This window comes from Lathamus discolor, chromosome 1 (genome assembly GCF_037157495.1).
Source record: "Lathamus discolor isolate bLatDis1 chromosome 1, bLatDis1.hap1, whole genome shotgun sequence".
Lineage (NCBI taxonomy): Eukaryota > Metazoa > Chordata > Aves > Psittaciformes > Psittacidae > Lathamus > Lathamus discolor.
In genome coordinates, this window is record NC_088884.1 from 100,972,888 (window position 1) to 100,997,657 (window position 24,770).

At 42.9% G+C, this 24,770-nt stretch overlaps 1 protein-coding gene and 1 non-coding gene across 13 annotated transcripts in view; one reads left to right on the plus strand and one right to left on the minus strand.

Moving 5' to 3' along the window:
• The window catches only part of SLC10A7 (solute carrier family 10 member 7), a 142,894-nt gene extending 141,827 nt beyond the window's left edge, over positions 1-1,067 (minus strand). For 5 of the 12 annotated variants that reach the window (XR_010614546.1, XR_010614544.1, XR_010614551.1 and 2 more), the window contains exon 1: positions 496-716. Coding sequence is in view for 6 of the 12 variants with exons in the window: in XM_065688256.1 (XP_065544328.1) it covers positions 496-595 (100 nt within the window). In the remaining 6 variants the exon portion in view is untranslated. Of the gene's footprint in view, positions 1-495; positions 717-748 lie in introns of those variants that run through there. The other 7 variants (XM_065688204.1, XM_065688195.1, XR_010614542.1 and 4 more) reach the window with 6 other exon arrangements.
• Positions 1,068-15,831: 14,764 nt separating this feature from the next.
• TRNAL-CAG (transfer RNA leucine (anticodon CAG)) lies at positions 15,832-15,915 on the plus strand. Its single transcript has one exon. It is a non-coding gene; the product is annotated as a tRNA-Leu (tRNA).
• Positions 15,916-24,770: the final 8,855 nt, after the last annotated feature.

The following is a 24,770-nucleotide window of genomic DNA, read 5'->3' on the forward strand; positions in this document are numbered from 1 at the left end:
CGCCCGAGAGGCGAGCTGCTGGTGGTGCAGGGACCACCGGAGGGCCCAGCTGTGTCCCGGCCCGCTCCCTGCGGCTCTCCCTCCTGCACCACTCACAACCCGAGCTCCAAACTTTCTGCGCTGACGCCCCGACGCCAGAGGGGCACCCGAGCAAGTCCCAGCGTCCCCGGCAGCGAGGCGGCCAGCACCCCCGCCCAGGGACCCCAAGAAAGGCCCACAGACCCCCCCCCCCCCCGCCTGCACCCCCAGCACCGGGGCGGCCCGCTCCATGCCCTGCCTCTCCCCGCAGGACCCGTGCAGCGCAGCACCAGGTCCGGCCCGCACGACCGAAACGCGCCGGGGGGGGCAGCGCCGGCGCCGAGAGTTGACAAAGTACGGCCGGACCCCTGACGGCGCCTGTGCTCTCGGGCGGCGGCTCCGGCGGCTCCGGTGGCCCCGCTGGCGCGCCGAGCTGCCGGGACGAACCGTCCCCAGCGGGGCAGCGGCCGGACTCACCCCCTTTGACGCCGACGGCAGGCTCCAGCCGCGCCACCGCGATAACCAGCACGATCCCGAGAATGAACCACTCCTTCCGCAGGCGCTCCAGCAGCCCCATGGCGCGCTCCCCGCCGCCCGGCACAGCACGGCCCGGCGCGGCGCACCAGGGCGCAGCGCCGGGGCGGGGTGCAGCCCCTCCGCCCGCCGGCAGGGCCAGCAGGATCCGCTGACAGGAAAAGTCTCACCCACTGCCGCCATCACTACCACGCACCTCCTAATAGACACGCAGCACCCGACCGACGGCCCGCCCGCAGCGCCGATGCCCGCTTCTTCGCCCTCTGGCTATGGCTGCCCTCGCCCCACGCTGCCTTCCAGCACCGAGGCGGGGGCGCAGGCAGTCACAGTGGGTCGAGGCGGCGCGGGGTGGTGTAACGGGACGGCGACGCCGCCGGCCGCCTCCATTGCTGCTATCGCCGGTCAGGCCGTGAGGGCGGCCCTCAGAGCCGGTCCCGGCGGGGGGGGCTCTCCCTGCGGGCGCGGGTGCTCGGCGGAGGCGGTGGGGCAGGCTGCGGGAGCGCGAGCGGATAGGTGCGCGCTGTTTTGGTACATTACAACGTCTGCGTGACGCCCCGCGTTTGACGCGCGGGAGGGCGGGCGCGATGTGGCGGTCGCGGCCATTGGGCGCGGGTGGGCCGGCTGGAGGGGGCAGCGGCGTTCCTCGGGGTACGGGCGCTCGCCATCCCGGTGCAGGGGACGCGGGTCACCGTGCAGGCCGAGGCTGCCCGCAGCGGAAATGCTGTCGGTTAATACCCCGCGGCCCTAACTGCGGAAGCGATTTGCTCCGGGCTGGCGGCGACCGCTGCATCACAGACGTGTCGCCGGTGCGCGCGCCCCCGTGTCCCGTTACGGAGCGAGTGACCGGCTGTTCCCTGATCACCTCTCTGCTCACCCTGGTGTTGCAGCAGGAAGGCGCCTGCCTGGCCGGGCTGAGCAGACCCGAAAGCATCTGCCTTGCCCAGAGGAAAAGCGCCTATCGCGACTTTGCCGACACCGGTCCGCTCCTGCGGTCTGCCCCACGCCGCCTTGCGCGGATGCCTGCTGAGCTAGCCGGCTTCCAGACGGGAGACGATCTCCTGCGCGGAGACCGGGGGCTTGTTTCAGTGTTAAATATATTTCCATTAAAACAAAGTATGGTAAACCCTCGCTGTGGTGCTCGCCCGCGCGTTCCTTCTGTGCCTGTCTTGTCGCCGCTTCCCTGATGGATTCCTTAGCTCAGCTCCTGACCGGTCGCAACCCCCTCGCTCTAAATCACATCAACAGGAAAATGATAAAGCATGAAACGCTTAAAACGCTCAAAACACGTGAAACTCAGGACTGCCACGGCTACCTTGGTCCGGCAGGCTTAGAACACCCAGCAGATCTGCTGTGTGCTTTCCAGACACGTAGGTAAGTTTATACTTCGCAGCCTCTGTTGAAGATACATTCAGGCTTCCAAGAACAGCCCTGCTACATGCCTTCTGCTCTCTGATACCCAGTAAATAAATGTTTATAGCTCAAAACTCATTTGTGAGCTCAGCTACTTCAGGAGGCATATGATGTTGTGCATCCTGCGAGGTTCATTTATCTAAATGTGTCGGTCATAGCTGAGTTTTTTTAATAAGGACTGAATATGCCTTCCCACACCCACAAGGGGATCCAAAACGTGCACTTAAGATTGCAGATTTCACTGCTTCACTAAAGTTTACTGGAGCGCATGTTGATCCTTGCTCCCTTCTTAGATACAAGTGCCAGATTGCAAAACTTCACTGCATTTACCTGAGCAACTGCTACAGGTTGACAGCTTTTGGAGAAAATAAATGCGTAATGGCTGTTATAAAGCTGTGATTGCGTATAGAAGTGTATAGAAGGATTTGATTACTGCGCAGGAAGGACAGGGTGATTCAGCTAAAGATGGAAAGTTAATGTTTATCATCTAAACTGTATGAAATGTTTGTGTGGATACCCATTTACAGGTGAGGTGGGCCTAGTTCTAGGACATGGCACAATTCATAGATCAGAGTTCTTACATCTTTTCCCACGTGGCTCTGAAAGCACACTAGCAAGAGCATAGGCCCTCTGACCTGAATACAGCAGGAGACCAGGCAAATGTCCAGTGTTTCCCAGGTCATCATGCCATGGATGTGTATGCGACCCTCAAGCTCCTAACAGGGTTGCAGCCCAGCTGATTCATTACATGATGCAGAGGCCTCACTCTGCACCAGCAGGGCTGACAGGTGCAAACAGCATTAGCACAATTCAGGAAAGCTTTACTAACAGAAAGTAAATCTATTGAGGCTGAAAATTAAGCAATCAGAAGTTAGAAGCAGCCAAATTTCAGTGAATGCAGTTGCTGCAGTGTCGGTTGCTGCAAAAGCTGTAGATGGATGCAGAGAAGGAGTGGGTATGGAGGTTGCTCAGTCTGGCAATAAAATTCAGTCCTGCAGTTAAGACGGCAGCCTCTCCCTGGTTTTGCATCATAGTTTTTACATGGTGCTAATTCTGCCCCTCACTTTTTGCAGGTGGATACTAATTATGAACTTCTAATCTTGCCTGCCACCCAAGTTAATTCCATGTTCATTTCGCCAGCAGTTGTCAAATGTTTGATCACAGCAGATCTAATTGGCTGAAGTTGGAAGCCTCAGGTTCAGTCCAAGACTCTGGAAGATTCTTCTAATTTTCCCCTCCAAAGGATCATCCCTTGTGTGCTGTCCCAAGCCTGTCTCTCCTCTAGAGAGACAATCTCACCATGTATTAGATTAAGAACAGTTAAAGAAAAAAGTGTAAGAAATATAAGAAAACCCCTAGTGGTTTGCCAGTGGTCATCAGATATGACAGAAGAAGTAAGCTTTATTTATATTCACTAAAGAAAAAGAAGCTTTAATAAGGCTCTGTTGCTTTGAGTGGATGTTTTGCCTTGCAATATGTTTCCAAGAGATCTGAAGTTTGTAACAAATTTCTTTTGCCAACTGAGTTACAAAAGACGTGGATTCATGTAGCTCTCATCTTCTATAATCTTTAAGATTGCACACAGATATTCTAAGATGTGCATCAAAAGACCTAAACCACCAGATGTTTTAGCTGATTTTGTTTAAAAGCTGTTCTTCAATTATTATGACAAACATGTAAGTCTCAAGTCAAAGAAATGAAATTGTTTCTGCTTTTAAATAAGAGAGCACTTTGTAAGCCCTGCCCTGCCCCAGCACAGATGAGGAAGGAAGAAAACACTGTAAGTGTATTGTATAGTGTCAGGACTCTCACGTGTCCCAGATCTGTTTGCAAGACAGTATCTCTTTTGCTACAAGGCAACTTGTAATCCATATTGAGGCATTTGGTCAGTATTAGAGAGGGACAATTCAGTGTCTGTCATCTGAAAGTATATGCTGCAACATGTCACTTTCCTTGTCAGGTTTCCATACAGATAATATACATATCCTAATTAACCACTGGGACTCAACCAGACCCCAGAATGGTCTGCCACATGCATACATACATCTCCATTACATCACCATTTTGTGATATATTTAGCTGTGGCTTAGACAGTACAGGAAAGAGAATTTAACTTCTGATTTCACATGACCAAATTCTCATCTTTTTTCAACTGCAAACATACCCCGGGGCTTCCAGATGCTTTCCTGCCTCTAAAGGCCTTTGTGCTTCCTTCTGCATAATACAAAAGCTTCTATGGCATCCGTAGCTATGTGACACCAAATCTTCATTGCTCACAGGTCATCTGTTGAAATCAACAGGACTGTTCATGTGAGCAATGACTGGTTTTCATGTCTGCAAAGATGCAGAAGTGGACTAGGTGTTTCTGGGCTTCATGTAATGAGCAATCAGTCTTATGTGGTTCGTAACTGATGCCAAGACATTGGCTCCCCTTTGTGCCGTATGGAGCCTATTTCTTTTGTGTACCCAGCTTCTTATCTGCCCAACATACCTTGCTGCCTAATAACTACACAGTTAAATTATTTTAGGGAATGTGCTGGGATTTTTAAGTTCCATAGTAGCAGATGTCATCTGATTATGCATTTAGACAGGAGAGATTTCAATATAAAGGAGAGGGGATCATGAGATCAAGGGAGCTTAAATGAGAAGAAGAGATAGTATTAAATAATTTAACTTGAAAAGAACAAAGATATTCAGAATGAACAAGATAAAGAGAGGTGTTAATTATAAATAGGAAAGTTGAGGAGAAAAAGTGGAAATATATGGGACGGTTTACAACGCATTTATATTTCTCACAAGCACTTAGTGGCATGATCTCAGATTTTTTCAGGTGCTTGAAGAGATTGATATACTGATCCCATTAGCTGTTTTTCCTTATAGAAATGGAATTCACAACTGTTATTCCATCCTGGCCTAGATCCTTACAGTGTTTCAAGCATCTGCAAGGGATCTTTCAATTGTTGCTACTGGATGTTAGTAAATACCTGTGAGCACTTTGGTATTGCCAGCTGTGGGACTTACTACCATTAGCAAAATGCAGTAATAGGAATTATGTACAAGTTCAATTTAGAACAGTGCTTAATGGGACTTAAACACACATATAGGTATGCTTTTCTACATAGAAGCTTAAAGATGACAAAAGGCTTTGTGATTATTTGGGTTTATTTCTGTAATAGTACTATTTCCCCCACCCTCCAACTCCAAGGCTTTAAATGCATAATGCTGAAGGGATTTTAACTTGTGATAAAGGGTCCTCATGTTTAGGTATCTAAAAATAAGCTTTTTTTTTCCTTTACTTAAGAGCCTATTGTGAAATTTTCATGCACTGATCTTAGACATTAAGAAAATTTAAAAGGCAACAAATAGGACTTTGCTGATCCCTTTCCTAGAACCTGCTTGTTCTTACAGAGAAACAGAACCTGACTTAGTGATGCTCAACTCATTATATTCTCTTGCCTCCTCCTCCTAGACCTCTAAGAGACCATATAGATTAGAGAAATTTTCATGTTTGCACTTGAAATATGGTTTCCCGGTAGACAGCAGAGCTATAATGGATTCAGAAGGTTGGATTAAAAAAAGGAAAGATTAAAAAAGAAGAAAGAAAACCAAAAAGCAACTGGCATAATAAAGCTGTTCTCAGAGCACATTATGGGCTTCTTTAGCTGCAATTTAAAAACATTAAAAAATATTTTTTTTTAGTGATGAAAAGCTGTCCATATTTAAACCTGAAAAATGAAGCTGAGAACATTAAATTGCTTCTGTGGATGATTTCACAATAAACAACTGGAATTAACTGAATTAACCTGTTAATAAGACACTTCAGAGACAACATGTTTTTTTCTCGTTACACTTACAAAAATAACCTTCTAGTATTACAACAGTCATACCAAAACACCTAAAAAAATGAACAGTCTCAATATAAAAACCTCTGCTGTATTTTGCAGTATAAACATCTTCCTAGAGGAAGGACAGCCCATGCTCCAAATTTCATATTCACTTAGCTGAATGGAAGATGGGGCTTGATTTCTCTTGTGTCTGTCACTTCTGAGTTTTTAACATTACAAAAGAGTTTAGAGGTGCAGAGAAACAGGGCAAATTCACTAGTTTCTGCAAGGGAAAATGCCAGAGCAATTGTCCTTAAACTTTCACAGATTTGTCAGTTTGACTTCATCCTGCTACAGCACCTGTTCCTTCATGCCTCTTGGATGTTTGCATGTCATTGCCATGGCATGTCTTCACCACGGGCCAGGACCCAGCTCTCCATCAGTCTGGAGAAAAGCCAAGTACATTCCCCAGACAGAGTAATGGTGAAATTTGACCATGGCCAGTTTGGTCATTCAGGAGACTAGAGTCTCAGGATCAACATGGTATGCAACAGAAAGACCGTGTTCATAACTTTACAGCCTGACCATTTAGTCCTCACCAGCCATGATTTCCCCCTGCAGAATGGAAACCAAGCAGCTTGTTATACATATTAGGGTACAGATTTACAAAGGAAGGTTTTGCCTGCTTTTCCCTTAGTAAATCAGACCTTTCTTAAAATGCTAATAGGGGAGCTTACAGTCATACTTGCGGTCAAGTAACTGTAGTGCATATACACTTATCAACCTCACTTTACCGTAGCCCTTATTAGTACCAACTGCAGTGATTAATACCATAGATGATTCAGTACAAATGGGGACCACCAGGCCAAAGCTGCCAGGAGATCCCCACTAGCAGTACTCTGAACTGAGTTAAAGCTCAAACTCCTCCTCTACTTCCTGCAGACATCCTCACAAGTCCTCTCCTAGAGAGGCATGAGGACACATTGATAAATGGGTCTGATATGCCGGATATTGATCAGGCTCACTTCTGCCTCCACCACCCCACCCCCACCCCCACCCCACCCCCCACCTTGAGGTTTCGGAACTTCTCCCCCTCAGAGTTAATGAGAAAAATTATATCAAATGTGGAAGAAGACTCCCCCCAAAAAATGAGTAGTAAGGTAGGGAGATAAGGTATTGGGAAATACACCAAATAGGAAAAAAATATAACCAGAAAGGAAGAGATTCTTTAAAAGCTATCTAATAACAAATCAGCTATTATATCTGTCAATACAGGAAAAAAAAAAAAAAAAAAGAGGATGCTGAGAACTCTTCGTCCTGCAATCTGTGGCATTAATAAATGATGAAGTATTAAGAAAACTGGGACACTTTGTACTTAAAACAATATCATATAAGGACAAGGGAATAAAGCTGAACTAAAACTAAGGACATGACTCTGTATTGCTGGCAAATAATGACAAATGAAAAACAAAAACATGGAAGCAAATACATGGAGGCAAGACTTTTACATCTCTGGCAAATCGAGTGCTTGAACACCATCACTTGTTTCTTTGGCAAAGCCACCGAAGTTGCTAAACCCTCCGATTCCTCCCTTCTCTCATGCTCAGCATCTGTTCTATGCCTTTGCAAGAACATTGCTGAAGAGCTCTACCGCTGGGATACTCTGCCCTCTGCTTCCCTTTCCCAAGGAAAGAAAGAGTTATTATTCTGTGAACTTTAAATATTCCTACAACATAATCAGGTTTCACAAAGACTTCCAAGTAGCACTCTTCACTGCCTAACATCTATCCAGCTTATACCACACAACTCAGGTCGATTTTGTGTTGTTATTTTCACAAGTCTCATCCAATCTCACCCATTTCTTTCCATATAAACAGCTTTAATGCCAGAGCCTGTGCTTAACAACAGAAGGAAGGAACTCTTCTTGTAGGTGCAAGTTATCCAGGAAGTGCAGCAGGGAAGCAAAAAACAAGAACAGAGATGGGGAATGATCATCTGGTTGCTGTTTTCTTTTAGGTTGGTTTTTTTTGGTGGGTTTTTTTTTGTTTTTTTTTTTTGTTTTTTTTTTTTTTGCAGCAGAACCTAGGGAGGCTGTATTAGGTAGGGCCTTATATTTCCTTTAGAGGATGTGCATTAAGCAGAGTTCTACCCTGATTCCTTTAAGGAAGTGGGAGAGTTACGATGGTGCCTTTTCCCACTGAGAGCATTTCTAAGCTTTCCTCACAGGAAGATTTCCATTTGGTGCATTTTTAAGTAGATCAAATGTAAAGGAAAATCCCAGTTCAGAATTAATTGGCATACATTTTTTTCAGAAGCTGGAGGGATTTTGATTTTTTTTTCCTTCTAGATGGACTTACTTCTGCAATCCCCCGTTTCAAGTTGTACCTGTCTGTGACAGCATGCAGGCACAAGGCCTGCAGCAAAATACCTCTTTCTGATTTTACCTCTACACCCTTTTACTCAGACAGATACTTTACAGTGTGGTGTCTGTGGCCCATGTTTATTCCAGCTTGTTCTTGCAGTCTTTACTTCCTTTTGTTATGTTCTTACTGTGGTTACAAAAGCACAGGAAACAAGTTGTGTTTGGAATTAAGTATTCTCAGCATCACTGCACACTCAGAGTCAGCAACTGAAGCAGATGCTTTGGGGGTGTAAAGACTCCTTGTCTAAGGGGGTCCAGAACACTTGAAAATGCTTCATACCTTTAGCTCCAGAACCATCCACACCATGTGCTTGCTTCCCCTTATTTTTATGAAAGAAACTGAAGGTTCTTCTACTATGACAGTCCACTGTCCCCTTGAGTCATGCTTCTGCTCTGAGAAAATAATTTACTTCTAAACATAGCTGACTGTCCTGGGCTTAAACCATGACACTGACCAAATGGCACATCCTCTGCCTGAATGCCACCATTCTTCCTCCAGACAGGTATTTGCTTTTCATCTCCCATCCAGCAACTATCTATGTCTACAGCAAGCTTTATCAGAGTCACACAGTAATAATCATTGCTTATATACAAGATCCCTTGTGTACTGTATATTAATGTCTGGCTGGTAATTTAATGGCACCTCTAGGCATAAACAAAAGTTTATTAAAACAGTAAGAGAAATGTTCCTAAAGACTGGCCTGCATTTTTAATTTTCTATTCAGCACTCCAAAATACAGAGCCAGCCTTCTTATGCATAAAGCAAGCTACGGAGTTAACACCAAGTAACACCATTTTGCACAACCTAGAGGAATAGGATAGTTCATTTATATTCAAACCCCTTCTTTTCTGATCATCTTTAACAAAAGACAGCCAAACAAAAATTCAGATTGATTATTAGGAAATGTGTACAACTCCAGGAAGCAGCAGCATATTGATTAATGTTCAAATTACTTGTCAGTTGTTAGATAGGAAGGCACATGGCAGCTAAAACCTTAAATTCTAGTCAGTAGTTGGCAGTGCCCTCTGTAGTTAAGATTGAGGCATGTTCTGAACTTCGGGCATGTAAAAGTGACGCCATTCTTTCCCTGGGCTTATCTCTGTATTTGTATGAGCTTATTTTATAGATGATTTTGTGCTTTAAAAATCAGCAGGTTTCTTGAACATAAAAATTCCTTGAAGTCAGTAAAATACACATAATATGTGTCAGCTGGTACATTATTACACATTTACAGTGGGCAAGTAGGTAGACAAATTCTTTGACAATATTTAAGGAGAAACATCAACTGATTTTCCCGTTTCAGGTTAAGTATTTGAGACATGAAAAAAAAATCAGCTGAAAATTTGTCCATGGAGAAAATTCACTGTGGAGATACTAATGAACCATTGAGGGGCTCTGCTTTTACTGAGTCTCATTTCTGATTCCAGCCACATTTCCAGACTGCAATGACAGTTCTCCTTCCATTCCTCCACTGTAATTTAGCATATGCTAAGGACCCTGAAGCACTACCCAGCTCCCAGGGCACATGACCACCTATCTTCATACGGAAACATGACAAAGTCGTGCTCCGTTGCCCACTGTACCGCTTGTTCCACAGAAAGGAAACAGGAGCATTCAGGCTGAAGTGAAGGTAGACAGACAAGCTCCAACAGATCCCACTGAAATGATTAGAGCACTAGGACTTTGAGAGCCCTGAGCAAATACAAATGTTGCCAGCTCTTTGCTCAGAGCATTGATGCTTTTGTCATAAGTTACGATATTTGCCTACTTGCCACCATCAAGGGACTCAGGCAGCTGAGAAGTCTCTCGCAAACAGCACCAGCAAGAGCTAGCAAGGAGGAGAAAGGCTGCAAGTGTCTCAGAAGAAAAGCTTACAAAACAAATCTTTTAGTGCCGGCGCAAATAAAAACTTGTCTTGTAAAAGATAAAAGCATTCATGGCATACCAGCTGCTTTTTTTGTGGCATTCTTCAGTGCTACACACAGGTCAGGTTCTTTTTATTTTAAGTGTAAGAAAAATGTGTTTTAAAAACCCAGTCAAATACAAATAGATTTGCTACTTCCCTGTTAACCTTAACCTGCAGAGATTGGTGGCGTTCTTTATTTATAGCAACATGATTTTAGCATTTAAAAAAAACAGACTCTCATAGGTTTTACTGTCTCGTTTAGGAATAGATGTGAAAGCTTTGAGCATTCAGCAGTAAGGACAAGATCCCGTCTTGCGCAAATATCTTTTTGTCTATGACAAATTGGTGCACTATCAGAAATTAGCCACAAAATATTCAGACATAATGGACTACATATGCAAACAAGAGCTTGCAGGATCTGGCCCAGAACTTAAAATCAGGTACATTAACAGTGCCTTTGGCACCTTCAGATCCAACGTGGCAGTAAGTCCCCAAAATCCTCACGGAGGTCAAGGGGTCTTCCACATAGGAGAGGAATTTTTATTCAAATCATTCCCCCACATGGGACATTAACTGTAAAGCTCTCTTGTATATTTTTTCTTCTAGAGAAGAGGATAACAGTTTAGGACCCTCACCATTAAAGGCAAGGGTTTGTTCCTATTATTATCTCCATAGTTGTGACCTAATAAATTTTTAGCATTGTACCATCTATGCAAGGTGCACTTTTCATCTCCCCTGCATAACAGCTGTGCAGATACAAGGGCTGAAATTTTAGCCCCGGTTCAACAGAGCACTTGCACACATATTTAAGGTGCTACAACTGGTGAAGAGGCTGATTTACTTAAATGTTCTACTGAGTTAAGGACCTATGACCTTATACCATATGTAACTTTAAATTGAGTTAGTAATAGTTATATGTATGCAATGACAAACCACTGCCTTTTTCATTCCAGGAATAGAAAAGAATACAAGAAATGTTGGTCAGAGTCTGGAAGTTTTGCATATTCATACTTCCCACAGTTGTTAAGTATTTGAAAATTCAAGTAATGAGCATACAATACTCTAGCTGCCTTTGTATTGCTTGGGGGTTTGATATTCAAGTAATATCTCTACAGAAACCATTCTATCAAGTCAGGTTTTTTCCCCTCAAATTGAATTAGCACTTGTACATTGAAGTTTTCAACATCACCCATAAGATTTTTCAACTTGTCAAAAGAATCTGCATGGTCTCTAACCATGAATAAAAATGATTGCAGATATCATCTTTATTTCAAGTTTTATTTTCTGGGATTAATTTAATTGATTGTGCTGGTGGCTTATTAAACAGCTGCTGAAATAAACAGACCATTTGTCTTTCTATGTAAACATATGGGTACCTAGTTCACACCAGCACTGGAAAAAAAAAAGAACAAAAAAACAAAGAGAAACCCAAAAATACCCTGTTCTCCAAATTGCCACCATAGACATGAAATTGTAAGAATCCTATCGTAGCAATAAAACCTGGCTCATTTTCCTCTTGCTGATTTTATAATTCTTTTATCATACTGATGAAGAATAAGGTTCAGTAGATTATATATACCGTAACTTTATATGTATCTATATATGTACATATATATATCTGTATGCTTACAGAAGACATCCATGGTTTTATCCTTGTCCGATACAACTAGGAGTAGCCCCATAAATCTTTACTTCAATATAACTCTCATTTTATGCTTTGCAGACCTAACCCTGATTTGCATCCATTATTACAATCACATTACCCCTGCTTTATGGCTGTGTAACAGATCAGGATCTAAAACAAAAACTGTAGGTAGAATACAGTGGAATACACACACCTTTGGCTTTCACACACATCTTTAGTTCCTCAGACAGCTCTAGTAACAAAAATAGCGTTGCCAACAAGAAATAAAAGGAAGAAATCATTCCAAATAATTCTTAAACTCTTTTGTAAAAATTATTTAGTTCCTTTAAGATCCTTGGACATCGTGATTTTCTTAGCTATTCTCCTTATAAAATAAAGTAAAATAAAATAACAATAAAATAATAATAATAAAAAAAAAAAAAAACCCAACCAAAACCACAGCAATAAAGTAAGCAGAAGTAAACAGAGCCTCTAGCACTGCAAGTAGGGAAAAAGAATCACTTCTGTAATAAGATTCTGGAAACCCACAGGTACATATAGGATCTGTCATTAAGAGCCTTTTTATGCCTAGATAAGCACCATTCTTAACAGCGTGCATGTGCAATACAAATGAAATATTAATAAGCAGCACACAATTGCATCCAAACAGAATGAAAGCTGCACAGATAAGACTTGTTCTGTTACACAGAGCCTTAGCTTCTCCCCCTCTACTACCCTGCCCCCGTCAACCAGACCACTTCTTGAGTTTCCTATCCCAAGCTTTCAATGAAATGAACCACACATACACGATTTGCTACAGGTCAAGGAGGGGAGCAGAGCTCAAACAGCTGCCATGCAACACCCAACAAGAGTCGGGATGAGCAAGTGACAAAGTGAATACTTTATGACTAGCTCCAGTTTTGAGGCTGACAGAAGACCTTGGAAAAAGAAGAACAATATCAATGTAACCAGGGTATGAGAGATGTGAAGAGCTTTTGGGAGCCAGACCAAACAAAACACACCACCAAATGAACAGGTATTTCAGAGCCAGGAAACCAGGGTCCAGAGTCATCTGTGCCATCCACAGCTGCTTAGATGACACCATTTACCAGCATGAAAGGTCTCCAGCAGTACAACCTAGCCTTGCAATTGCTCTCAGAGGGAAAAAAAAAAAAAGGGGGGGGGGGGGGGGAAGGGGGGGGGAAGGAGAAAAAAAGAGCCCTACAATTTCATTACACAGGAAATATCTGACCAACAACAACCTGAAGCTTGAATCCTGAGCTTGAATTCAATAAATATTCGCTTTGCCCTACAGTATCCTGGTGCATCATTGTTTTCAAAAACAAAAGCTATGCCCTAGAGGTTGCACATACACATATCTACCCAGACACATACAGATGGCCAAACTACTTCAGCTCAGTCTCCTCACTGGGTTCAAGCTCTGCTCCTTGTGAGAGCTGCAGGGGAAATTAGAATAGCCACATATGTAAACTCTCTGCTGTTCTCAGTCTCATACTACATTTAGAAAGCAAACCAAAGGTTTGCTTTTAAATGATACATGGATGAATATCCTACTTCAAGTAAATAGAATCTGGTGTTGGTAAACTTACCATTAAAACTGCTCAAAACTTCAGAAAGACAGCAAAAAATTCAAAAATGGCAACACCACACCACTGGCACCAGTTGCTGAAAGTAGTTATTCATTTAATGACAAAATTAAGTTATTCCCATTTTCTCAGATCAGTATATAATTTGAGGAGCTGTCTACCTTGGGATAATCTATTTTTACCCCTAACGGAGGAACATAAAAATTCTAATCAGTTTTCAAATCTCAGTAGTCCAAAGAGCATTTGCATTTCTGCATAAAGAAGGACCTGCTATAGAAGAATAAAATGGCAGTGATTTGGGCTATATGAACTCGGGTACGATGCTGTTGTGGTCAGTTCCTCAACAGGATTTGTCACGGTTGGTAAGACCTACCTTCTTTCAACCCCTCCTCTGGAATGATGCCAGCTGTAATTATACATTATAATGAGCAAGAATCTTGAATTCACAGTAGAGCAGTGAAGTTGTTTTTCCTCACCTTTAGTAATGTATTTCTGCCCTTGTTTTTCATCTTTCCTGTGTTGTTTTGTAGTTTGTGTCAAACAAGTCTCATTCTTCTCATTACAGACAAAAATCTCTGCTTGTTGAAGTGCTGAGAGCGCTAATTCTTGTTGTTCTCACTTGTTACAGAAAACCTCCTGCCAAAGGAACAGTTTGGCTTAAAATATTGTAAACAACCTCTCCTCCTTTACCCACTACCACAGCCTGCTTTTAAGAAGTCTGTTTTCATAAACAGTACGTCTTGTCTGTTCAAAACAGCGTAACTAGAAGTTGCCATATCAAATACATTTATGGAAGACAGCAATAAAGAAATACCTTGACAGACTAATGATGACCTCCCACAAGCCAGGCACTTAAAAAGCTTGCTTTCCTGCTTAGCAGATTAAAAAGTAATAGCTGAGTGTCTCAGTTTCCACTCCCTTGTCAAGTGTAATACCTGCCCTATGGGCTACCATGAAAATAAAAATCAACCTCAACATAGAGATGGCTACCAAATAAGCTAGTCCGACTCCACGGGACATGAAACGGTCAGGTTAATGTCAGCTTTTAAAGGACATCAGAAAAGACTGGGAGTACACAAGAAAATGCAAACTTTTTATTTTCTTTTTCTGGATTTCTATATAATTTCTTTCAGTTTAAAGACAGGGTGGAAAGAACCAGTTTTGTTAAGGAAGAGGGACTGGCTTTATATCTTAGTATTTTGTCTGGTGCCTAAACATTAGTCTCTTGCACACTGCTTCCCATTTGACTAGCAAAGGCAAGTTTAAAGACAAAAATTTAAACTAGAGAGTAGTACACTCTAAGCAAGAGTGCAAACGACAAAGAGTAAGGAAGGCTAATTTCAGTAGCACTTTGCAGAGAAATAACACCTGGACCAGCGTACAGTTGGAGCTAGAACTTTGCCACTGGGTTCACTGGATTTATGACAAACTGCCTGAGAGCCTGCAGGGTTGTTTGAGTGGGTAAACACTGGCAGGAGTAAGCAGCTATACACTGACTGCATGGCTGGAGCTACAGGCAGTGCCCACAAGCACACACCAGGTCCAGTTTTGCTTTGTGTCATATCTGTAGGGGCTCAAGTGCTGCCAAGCTAAGCCCAGAAGGATTAGAGGTGGTACTATCTCCTTCCACATATCAGCTGGAACTTCTCATTTTGCAATGTATTATATTCTATAAAGATCCCACTGCATTTCATATCACATAACACAAATAGAGAACACCATTTTTTTCATAATGCAGCATATTCATTTAAAATTATTTTACTAGCATAATGAACAAATACAATTTAAAGCTAAGTACTAACCTCTTAAAATACAAATGCACTTAAGCATGAAAGGGCTAACAAGAACCTTACGAAGTTCAACAAGGACAAGTGTAAGGTCTTGCACCAGGGTAAACACAATCCAGGACTGCAGAACAGGCTGGGATCTACTCAGGTAGGGAACAGCTCTGTGGAAAGAGACCTTGGAGTCCTGGTAAACAAGGTCAATAGGAGTGAACAGTGTGCTGCTGCAGCAAAGAAAGCCAACAGGGTGCTGGGTTACATCAACAAGGGCATCACCAGCAGAAATAAAGATGTCATTATTCCATTCTAGTTAGTTTTGGTCCCCACTAAATGGAAAAAGATGTGGGCAGGCTGGAGAGGGTCCAGAGAAGGGCCACAAAGATGATCCAATGACTGGAGATCCTGCTGTATGAGGGGTGTTTGAGAGAAGTGGGTTTGTTCAGTCTTGAGAAAAGAAGGCTCAGGGGAGACCTTATCACCCTGCTCCAGTATTTAAAGGGTGGCTACAAAGAAGATGGAGACTCCCTTTCTACAAGGAGTCGCATGGAAAAGGTGAGGGTAATGGGCACAAGTTACTCCCAAGTTGATTCTGACTGAACACAGGAGGAAAATTTTTCATAGTGATGAAAATCAGCCATTGGAATAGCCTCCCTATGGAAATGGTAGATTCCCCAACATAGGACACTTTTAATATTCAGCTGGACAGGATGGCCGAGCGGTCTAAGGCACTGCGTTCAGGTCGCAGTCTCCTCCTGGAGTCGTGGGTTTGAATCCCACTTCTGACAATTGTGTGTTTGAGGCCTTGTGTGGGGTGTCCCTGCCCATGGCAGGGGGGTTGGAACTAGATGATCTTGAGGTCCTTTCCAACCCTAACTATTCTATGATTCTATGACAGGGTGCTGGGCCATCTCGTCTAGATTATGCTTTGCCAAGAAAGGTTGGACCAGATGATCCTTGAGGTCCTTGCCAACCTGGCATTATAGGATTCCATATATTAAAAAATATGTATTAAATAGCTACTAAAAAAATACATATTAAATAGCTATTATAAATAAAGCTAAAATTAAAAACAACTAAAAAACTGTAATCATTATTTAAACAAGCTTATACAATTCCTAATAAAAGTAGAGGGGAGTGGAAAACAGCTTATGTCCCCCACTTAGAAATTCACTGCCCTATGGGCTTCCACTAAGATTACCATCTCTCAGTCCCGAGCATGCAAACTGGAGGCAAAACGAAGTTCACTCTTTGAATTTGACTCATTCTTCCAGACTTCAAAGCTGGGCAGAAAGCCTTGGTAGAAAAAGATGAAGAGTGAAATCTTACTTCTGTTCAGGTTAATAAAGTGCTATAAACAAATGAACTTAATCTTAGCTTCAGTTTCCTATTCAAAGTCCTGACCTCGCTGAAGTCCTCTTAGCATTTCCGAAAGTAGCAGAGACAGTTGCATTTCTGCTAAAATAACCTCTGCATTAGAGCATGCGGGTTTCTCAAAGGGGTCCCAAACCCACCCGCCAACACTGCCAAAATGAATTTAGTTGGACAAAACTCCTGCTGATGCCTACTGAACTCCTCCTCCATATGGGAATGAGCAAAGCCATCTGCAACAGCTGGGCTTGGGGCTTTTACCCGGAGATCAGGGTTACTGTTTGAAAATGGGAAAGCAGAAATCTTGCCCTAAAAAGCTAACACTTTCACCACATGAACTGGGAAAAAGCAAAACCAAAAAACCAAACCCAAACCAACTGGAATGATGCTAGACCAAGCCATGGTCAAAGCAGTGTTGTGCTTGGTATCTGACACTCAACAATGCCATTAACTCCCAGGTACCTGTATTCTGTTAGGAAGATTTGTGATTGTTTATTAGTAAGAACACAGCTTTTGTCACTTCTGAGTGAGATACATGGGTACATGTCCTAGAGGGTTTAGAGGTTTGGGTTTTTTCCACTAGAGTGTTTAGAGAAGTTCCTACCTTTGTTTTCTATTTTACCAGCTGTATTTCCCTGCACCAGTAGCATGGACTACTATTTATTCATCACTTTGCTTTATTAAGATGCAGTTCAGGTTTTCACCTGTGTTGTATGTTTTGCAACCATGAAATATGGATCTAAGATTCAAAAGACACAAGAGTGTAAAGAACCTTTCACACACTCTCTGCTTTCTGAAGAAACTGCAGCAGATACAAGAGCAGTTCAGCAGTGCAGGTCTATTATCTGTGACCTAAAATAGCATCTAATACACAGAATTATTTTATATTTCAGCATTGTTACGCTGAAATAAATATAGAGCTCTTTATATTTTCGTCATGTTCTGATAAAATCCCAGGTCTGACAGTGTATCTCAACAAGAGAGTCCACATGAAATATGTTGCTAATTATTTATACACCTCTTCAAAGGCTCAGTGCTTCTACTTGTACTTCTTGCTACTCTTACCTACCCAAGCCCTAAAGCTGTTTTTCAATCACTGAACTGAAACCCCTTAGAGTAACAAGTTTATAATAGAGGTTCATAAACCTGGCAGTGATTAACAGCATGGGTTAATCAAATGAGTGTAGAACAGCCTTTTCCCCCTTTTCTTTAAAGGAAACTGGCCCCAAGTGTTTTTCCCTTATTGCTACGTGGAAATAAATTTGCAATTAACTTTTACTTATTGGTGTCGCAGCAGCCTCTGAAGACCCGAGCCAGAAGCAAGCACAGTTGTGCTTTTCAGCACGTAAAGGCATACCACAAGACAGCAGCCACTCTGAAGAGCTGACAACCCAGCACCATCCTGCAGCTGAGCCCCAGTGATAGCCCAGGGGACCAGGCATGGGTAGAGCCCAGCCCTGCCAGGACCCACCCCTGCCTGAAAAGGAGCAGGCAGCTGCATGCTCATGTGTCATCCTACTTACTAAATAAGCTACCTGATGATTTACAATTAAGAGGAATTATCCTCCACCAACATCTGTCATTCAGCTTCTTATGAAAATAACAAGGACCAAATCCACCTACTGCCAAACCTACTGTGTTCAACTTACTCCAAGAACAACAGGACAGTTTCCAACATACTCCACACAGGGGATTAGTATCCAATTTCAGCTTTTTGCAATTAAACTCCCACTAAACATGAATTCATGATGGGAAAGGTGGGTCTGTGGCCATTATGAGGCTGAATGGCAGCTGGGCCAACACAGCCTGAGCTTCCCAAAACTCGGAACCAGCAAGAAGATTCAAATGGAAAACAAGGTTCAGTGGCTGCTTTCTAAACCCCAGACACATTGTTTGTAGTTCACTAGCCACAGCACATTTGTTCAGAGTTTTCTGGAGCATGGTCTTGACATAAGTGGGACTAAAATCTTGATTTAATTCAATTCTGATAGAGAGAAAAAAAGAAATTCCTGGACCAAGCTAGCCAAGTGCAGGGATGAAAAGTAACTTTTGAGTAAGTACTGAAATGTATGATATTTGCTCCACCTCACTGAGTCAGTGTTCCATTTTCTTGTGTTAACTGCTTCTGGGAATTGCAAACTCAAAACACCCACAGTCACTGGAGCTAACAGACTGAACCCAGATTCCTGACACCATCTCTGGGGACTCTCCCTTGCAGTTACGAAAACCCATGCTTGATTCAGACTTACTGTTAGCAGCTGAGTTTATGATAATAAAGCCATCACATTAACCCAACCTAAACTCATCCTCCTGCTTGACAGCTCACCCTTCTCACAAGGTCCTTATGGCACACACCGGCAGCATGCGTCCTGAAACCTCTGCCCATCAGGAACTTCTCCAGTCATCATACTGGTGCTCAGTGCTGGAGCATCCAAGTGTCACTACAGGGGGTACATTAAGCAGCGCAAGTAATGATTAACACAGGGTGATTATGCTCCCTTACCTTCACCCCAACCACTCAGCTCATATTTTGTCCTCCTACCTAGATTGTCATGTTTCTTTAGGTCTCTTCTGTTTTGTTTCTTTGCAGAAGTGGGTATGAGATTAAATGCTTCAGCTGAACACAAAGACAACTTTGTATCAGCAAGTCAACTAAGTGTGTGGGACCTGAGGTAGAAGGTAGTAAGCATCAGTCACCAGTTCCTGGGTGTGCTTATTCCATACCCTAAACCAATCCTGAAGGAAGATTTTCCTTTTGCAGAGGCAAGGATTAATGAAAATAGAGTTTAAAAACACCATCCCCCGCAGCACTAACTTTCATTGCACCTGAGGAACAAAAGTCTTCATCCTGATGACTTAGTAGGCTATTTTTAACCCTCTAGCACCAGATTCTTGCTCTTCTCTACTGCTTTTCCTCTGAAACATAGACCTAATTAAAAAACAAGTCATCTTCAGAAGGCTTGTGCTCCCTGCTCACACCCTGCACTGCCATCACCTGAGATCCCACTATCCCCTACCTGCTTTAAAATGCTTTGTCTTCATGACAGATTATAGCAATTAAGAGCAGATAAAAAAAAAAAACAAAACAAAAAACAACAGGTTATTTGCAGATAAGCATAAACTATCAGTAGAGTTCAAGCAAGTTCTGAACAGTACAGGACATTTTTAGCAATCTGAAGCTGACATAGACAACTCAGGCCACAGTTACTTCTCTTCGGCTCATCACAGAATTCATACTAGCATGTGCTAACATAAGACAGGAATTTCTGCTTGCATAGTATAAAGAGGGATAACATTTTCAAAATGTAACAGTGTGTATATACACTAAGCAACTACGTTTTTATGGTCTCTGTTTTCAGTTATTTAAGAAAAAAAAAAAGAAACAAAAATGCATAAAAAACCACCCTAAACCAAAACAAGATTGTAAATTTCACTTAGCAGTGTCTTTATTTTAGTAGTACTAGTACAGCCTAAGTCCCTCTTGGAGTTTCAGGTGAAACTCATTTGATGGCTGGTGTATGACTTGGAAGGAGCTTTGCCACAAGAAGAAGAATGCACCACCCCAGCTCTCATTTATCATTTCCACAGCTTTTGCTTTGCAAATGCCTGTAGCACCTTAAGTGCATGTAGTCACTGAGTAAGGGGAAAAGCAGCCACTATTCATACAGATACAAACATCTCTTGTTTTCCACCACTTCATGTGTAACAGTTTGATTTGCACACACACACAAAAAAAGTTACCGTGATTAAAAATTAAACAAACAGGTATGGCTATACCATACAAAATGGAATAGTGAATGCAGCCTGGCTTAAAACCAGCTGTAATATTGGACTGCCTCTTTAAAATAGGCAGTCTTGCCAAACAACAGTACAGGAGGTGGTGTATCTCTCAGAAGAAAGCTACCCAGCTATTCCCAGGATGGTTGAATTTCTTAAGAACATTGAAATGTTCAGAGCATTCACATATGTGTTAATTCAGCAAAGATGCTTCAATTCACTCAGTTATTGCTGGCTTGAAGGGAATCAATAAAAGCAAAACCTAGCCATGTACCTCTGCTGAATGAGTGTTTCTTCCCTCCCTCTTTATCCAGCTTGACCACTTTATACACACATAGTGGTATTGGTAGGTTCAGAGTCAATGCAGCAGCTGCTACCATTGCCTGATGCACTGTCACCACCTCTCACACCACTATAACGCACATATAAAATCATTATCAAAATGCTACCAAGAAAGACATTGTGTAGGTACAGAAGTCTGCTGTCCCCTCAAAGATCATCCATTTTTATTATGTCACATTATGAATGACATTTTTCATCATGTATCTTAGGCATAGAAAATAAATTCACCAACCGTCTAAAAATAAGATCCCTCACTAAACTCCTCTATGGAAAACACCAGTCCAGAGCACACATTTACTGTTATATCATAAATCTTTTGTAAAAATGGGATTTGTAAGGGCTGTGCTGATGCAGCTTATCTACAAGTCTGTGAAAACAACAGCCACAGGTAGAGCTCACCCCTGCTAAAACACGGTAATAGGGAGAGTGAACATCTACAGGAATCTTCTGTCTTTTGCAGTGGGCCCCAAAACAGTGGTGTTGCAAACCAGCCCTGTCTCCTAACCAGGGTTCTCCCACCCAGAGAGCACAGACTTCCCCCCAGCTGGAGCACAATTTGGGATCAAATAAACCCAAACTCTTTTGATGACCCTCTTCCCCTCACTTGCCAGCAAGATGATGTTCTTTCTACCCACCTGTTTTGTGGTCATTTTCACACACGCCTTTTCACCACACCTTTTAACATCTAGATCAGCTGGGCTTTGCTACTATGAACTTAAGTTACTCTGGCCTCCAAAGACATAGCAGTTACTTGTCAGGTTTGTGAGCTTCTCTGGTCTTTTGGTTAGTGTATAAATATTCTAGGCAATTGAAATCTGTACGATTGAACTATCTTCTTTCTAGACTGACATGTCTCTTGCCTTTGGGGCATTTTTATTTTTCTTAATAAATTAACATGCCCACTCTTACATAAGAATCACAATATAGCAATCTGCAACATACTATGAGATGCCGTGAGGCGTCATACTGGGGACATGGAAGGACATGAGGTGTAACAGAGAAACAAAGTAAGAACTAAACCACGTTTCATTCAAAGGCTTACCTCTCTCACATGATCCTTGCAGCGGGTGGGTTGCAGTGCTCTCCTGGAAATCTCAAAGAGGGTTTGCTTTTGGCTCCGGTTGAGAAGGCAAAGGAATTTCTCTTACTCCCTGGAAACCGGCAGCAAGGAAACTGTCCCGGGACACCCCGTCCCTGTCATCCCAACCGGAGCAAACCTTCGGCGGCTCCCCAGGGTCTGATCCCGGTTTTATCCACGGCAGCACGGACGGGCGCCGGCTGCCGCCAGCCCCTGCCACCCTAGAGCATCACCTGGGACCGCTGGGGGAGGGGAAGATCCTGGTCCCGAGCCCATCTTCCCGGCGTCTGGGCTGCCTCGGCCTCCAGGGAGAAAACAGGGAGCAGCCCCCTGGAGGGTTCCCCAGCTGTGTCCGTAGGGATGGAGCAGCCATCCGCACCCTTCTCACCCTGCGCTGGAGACACTGGCGGCTTCCCCGCAGCTGATGCTGCACTGCCGGTCACCACCACGGACAGACTACGGGCAGGACGCGCCCGAGTCCATCCCTCCTTATTAAGAGCCATTCCATAGCTATCAGCATTTAAAGCAGACAGGTTTTTAACGATGGTAAAAGCTTTGTCAGATCCAGCACTCTCATTCAAAAATACCCATAAATGCTATTAACAAAATGTATCAAGCTAAAATAAATAAATAAAAAAAAAAAAAAAAATCCCCTCCCCCCCCCCATCCCGAAAAAATAAAAAAACACACAAAAAAACCAGCCCCATCATTTTGGCCTACTTTGGGGCTAGAGTGTATGAAGCCAGCAGGAATATTTCCAGAAACAGGCAAGCACATTGGAAGCCCAAGTCACTGGGAAAGACAGGGATGCTGGGACCTGTTAGAAAGTGTTGCTTCCAACTCCTGGATGCACAGCAGCAAGTTGACTTGCTCCAGGAAAACGTGCTGGCTGAAACAAGAAAAACGAATGCATTTTGCTCAAAGAAGTTCACTGTGTCAGGGTACCTGCCAGGCAACATCACCGCTAAGGGTTAACTAGTGAAAATACTATTTGGTGCTATATCTACCATATATACATAGCAACAGGCATGTGTGCAGACATATGCAGCTTGATATTTGAAAGTTTTAAAATGACAGCCTCTTTGGATTATCCCCTGTCTCCCCGGTCAAAACAATCAGTAAACAGGTTAAGCACAAGTTTAGTTCAGCCTAATTCAGCAAGATATGTATACCAGGATGTGTGGATAAGAGTTCTTCTGAGTAAATGCCTCTGCAGAAGTCTGTGTTACAGACAACTGTGCTGCCTGCGTTTTAAACTCTGTATTAGATTGGCTACTTATGTCAGTCAGTTTCTAATCTCTTGCCCCCTTTTTTTTTCCTGGGTATCATTTATTTTCTGTCTTAGTCTTTATTTTCGTAGTCCTGTTTTCTGCTCTGTCCCCTTTTCTGTGTGTGTATTTGGAGTTCTTAACACAGAATCATTTCATCAGGTTTGATGTTACTGCCAAACTTCCCATTGATCAGTTTGATTGCCTTTGGTAAGAGATTTCACTGGAATTCAATTGCTGACTCAAGACTGGAAGAGCTACATAACAACATACTCCTAACAGGCTGTTTCCGATAGGAAATGTCGGTAGCAGCTGCAGAGGCATTTCACAATATGATTTCATCATATGAACAGTCTTCAGAACATACAAAATTTCATTTATAAAAAGGGATAGGAGAAGAGAGGCAGATATCTGCCCATGCTCTGTGTGTGAAGGGAAGGGCTTTGATGTGTGCCCAAAGGTTGTAGGGAAGGTGGAATGCAATTCTACTGAATTTTAACCTCCCAAAAAAGAAGAGGATTGTGATTAGCTTTGAATAAAATGTAGACAAGTGTCTATTCCCACATGTAAGGTGGACATACCCCCACCACCATTACCATTGCTCTTATGCACAGATGTATCTTTTGAGAATTTACTAAAATCTGGTTTTCAAGGAGGCTGAGCCTGTAGACTAAGTCTGAGCTCAGCGTGCCTGGTCCTGCGGGAACAGATGCTTCACCATGTGTCTAGTATTTCTAACAAACACTGGTCCTAGTGGGCCTTCCTTCTCACCAGGGTCGAGTCTCATCATTGTCTGATCATATGGACGTAGAGTCAAAGAGAGAGAACAGGACAATTCATAGTTTCCACTGCTTTTTCAAGAAGCAAGATGTGTCCATGCAAAACCTCACCAAAACTGCCCATGGAAAGCATGGAACATGCCACGCTGCACACCAAATACCACAGCTGTACCTTATATACCTCTCACATGAGGCCACAGAATGCTGTCTAGCTAAGGGAGTATTTTATCACTGTTTAGTGACTGAGTTACAAACACCAACCCAGTGACACAACTGTTGAATCACTTTTAAAATGGCATCTATCCATTGGTGACAGCCTTCTCAGAAATGTGATGTTTTCATCACCATTTTCAATGGTTATCACCTGTCATAGTTTTTCTGTGATGGTGCCTAGTGAATTGTGGGCACACATAAAGACATCAGCCAACATCTGTCATGAAGGAAGGAGCAGAAAAAGAACTCAGATTTACCTTCAAAACACTGTGGAAGAAGATAGAGGACACAGAACATTTGGAAGGGCTGAGAGCTCTGCGGTGAGAACATGCCCATGTCAGTGACCAAATGGAAAATCAAAATGGTTTCTGTGAGTTAGAGCAAATCTCGAAAGATCACTGACATATGAACACTGTCTTTTATTGCACGGACTGCCTGCCACCAGCCCCTGGGCACCAGGCTGAACACACAAGTTCTCATTGCTCCGTTTAAATGGCATAGAGAGGTGGAGAGGAATTTTTTGCTTAATTAGGGGATGTGTTTGGAATATGATTCGTGATAATACATCTATAACAAGGGAAATTGATGAAAAACATTAATGAAGAGTAATCTAAGATACCAGGGTTTTGTCTAAATCAGCAAGAGTAGAGTCCCAGGGACATCTGCAGTGTGATTTAGAGGATTATTTTTTTTTTAATGATCCCTGAGATCTTAATGTTCGCAATGCAAGGAGTGGTTGTGGAAGTGGTTAGGAAGGGATCCCACCTGTGAGACTATTTGTAAGGTAGGTTGCTGTGAGAGTTAAAACTGAACTT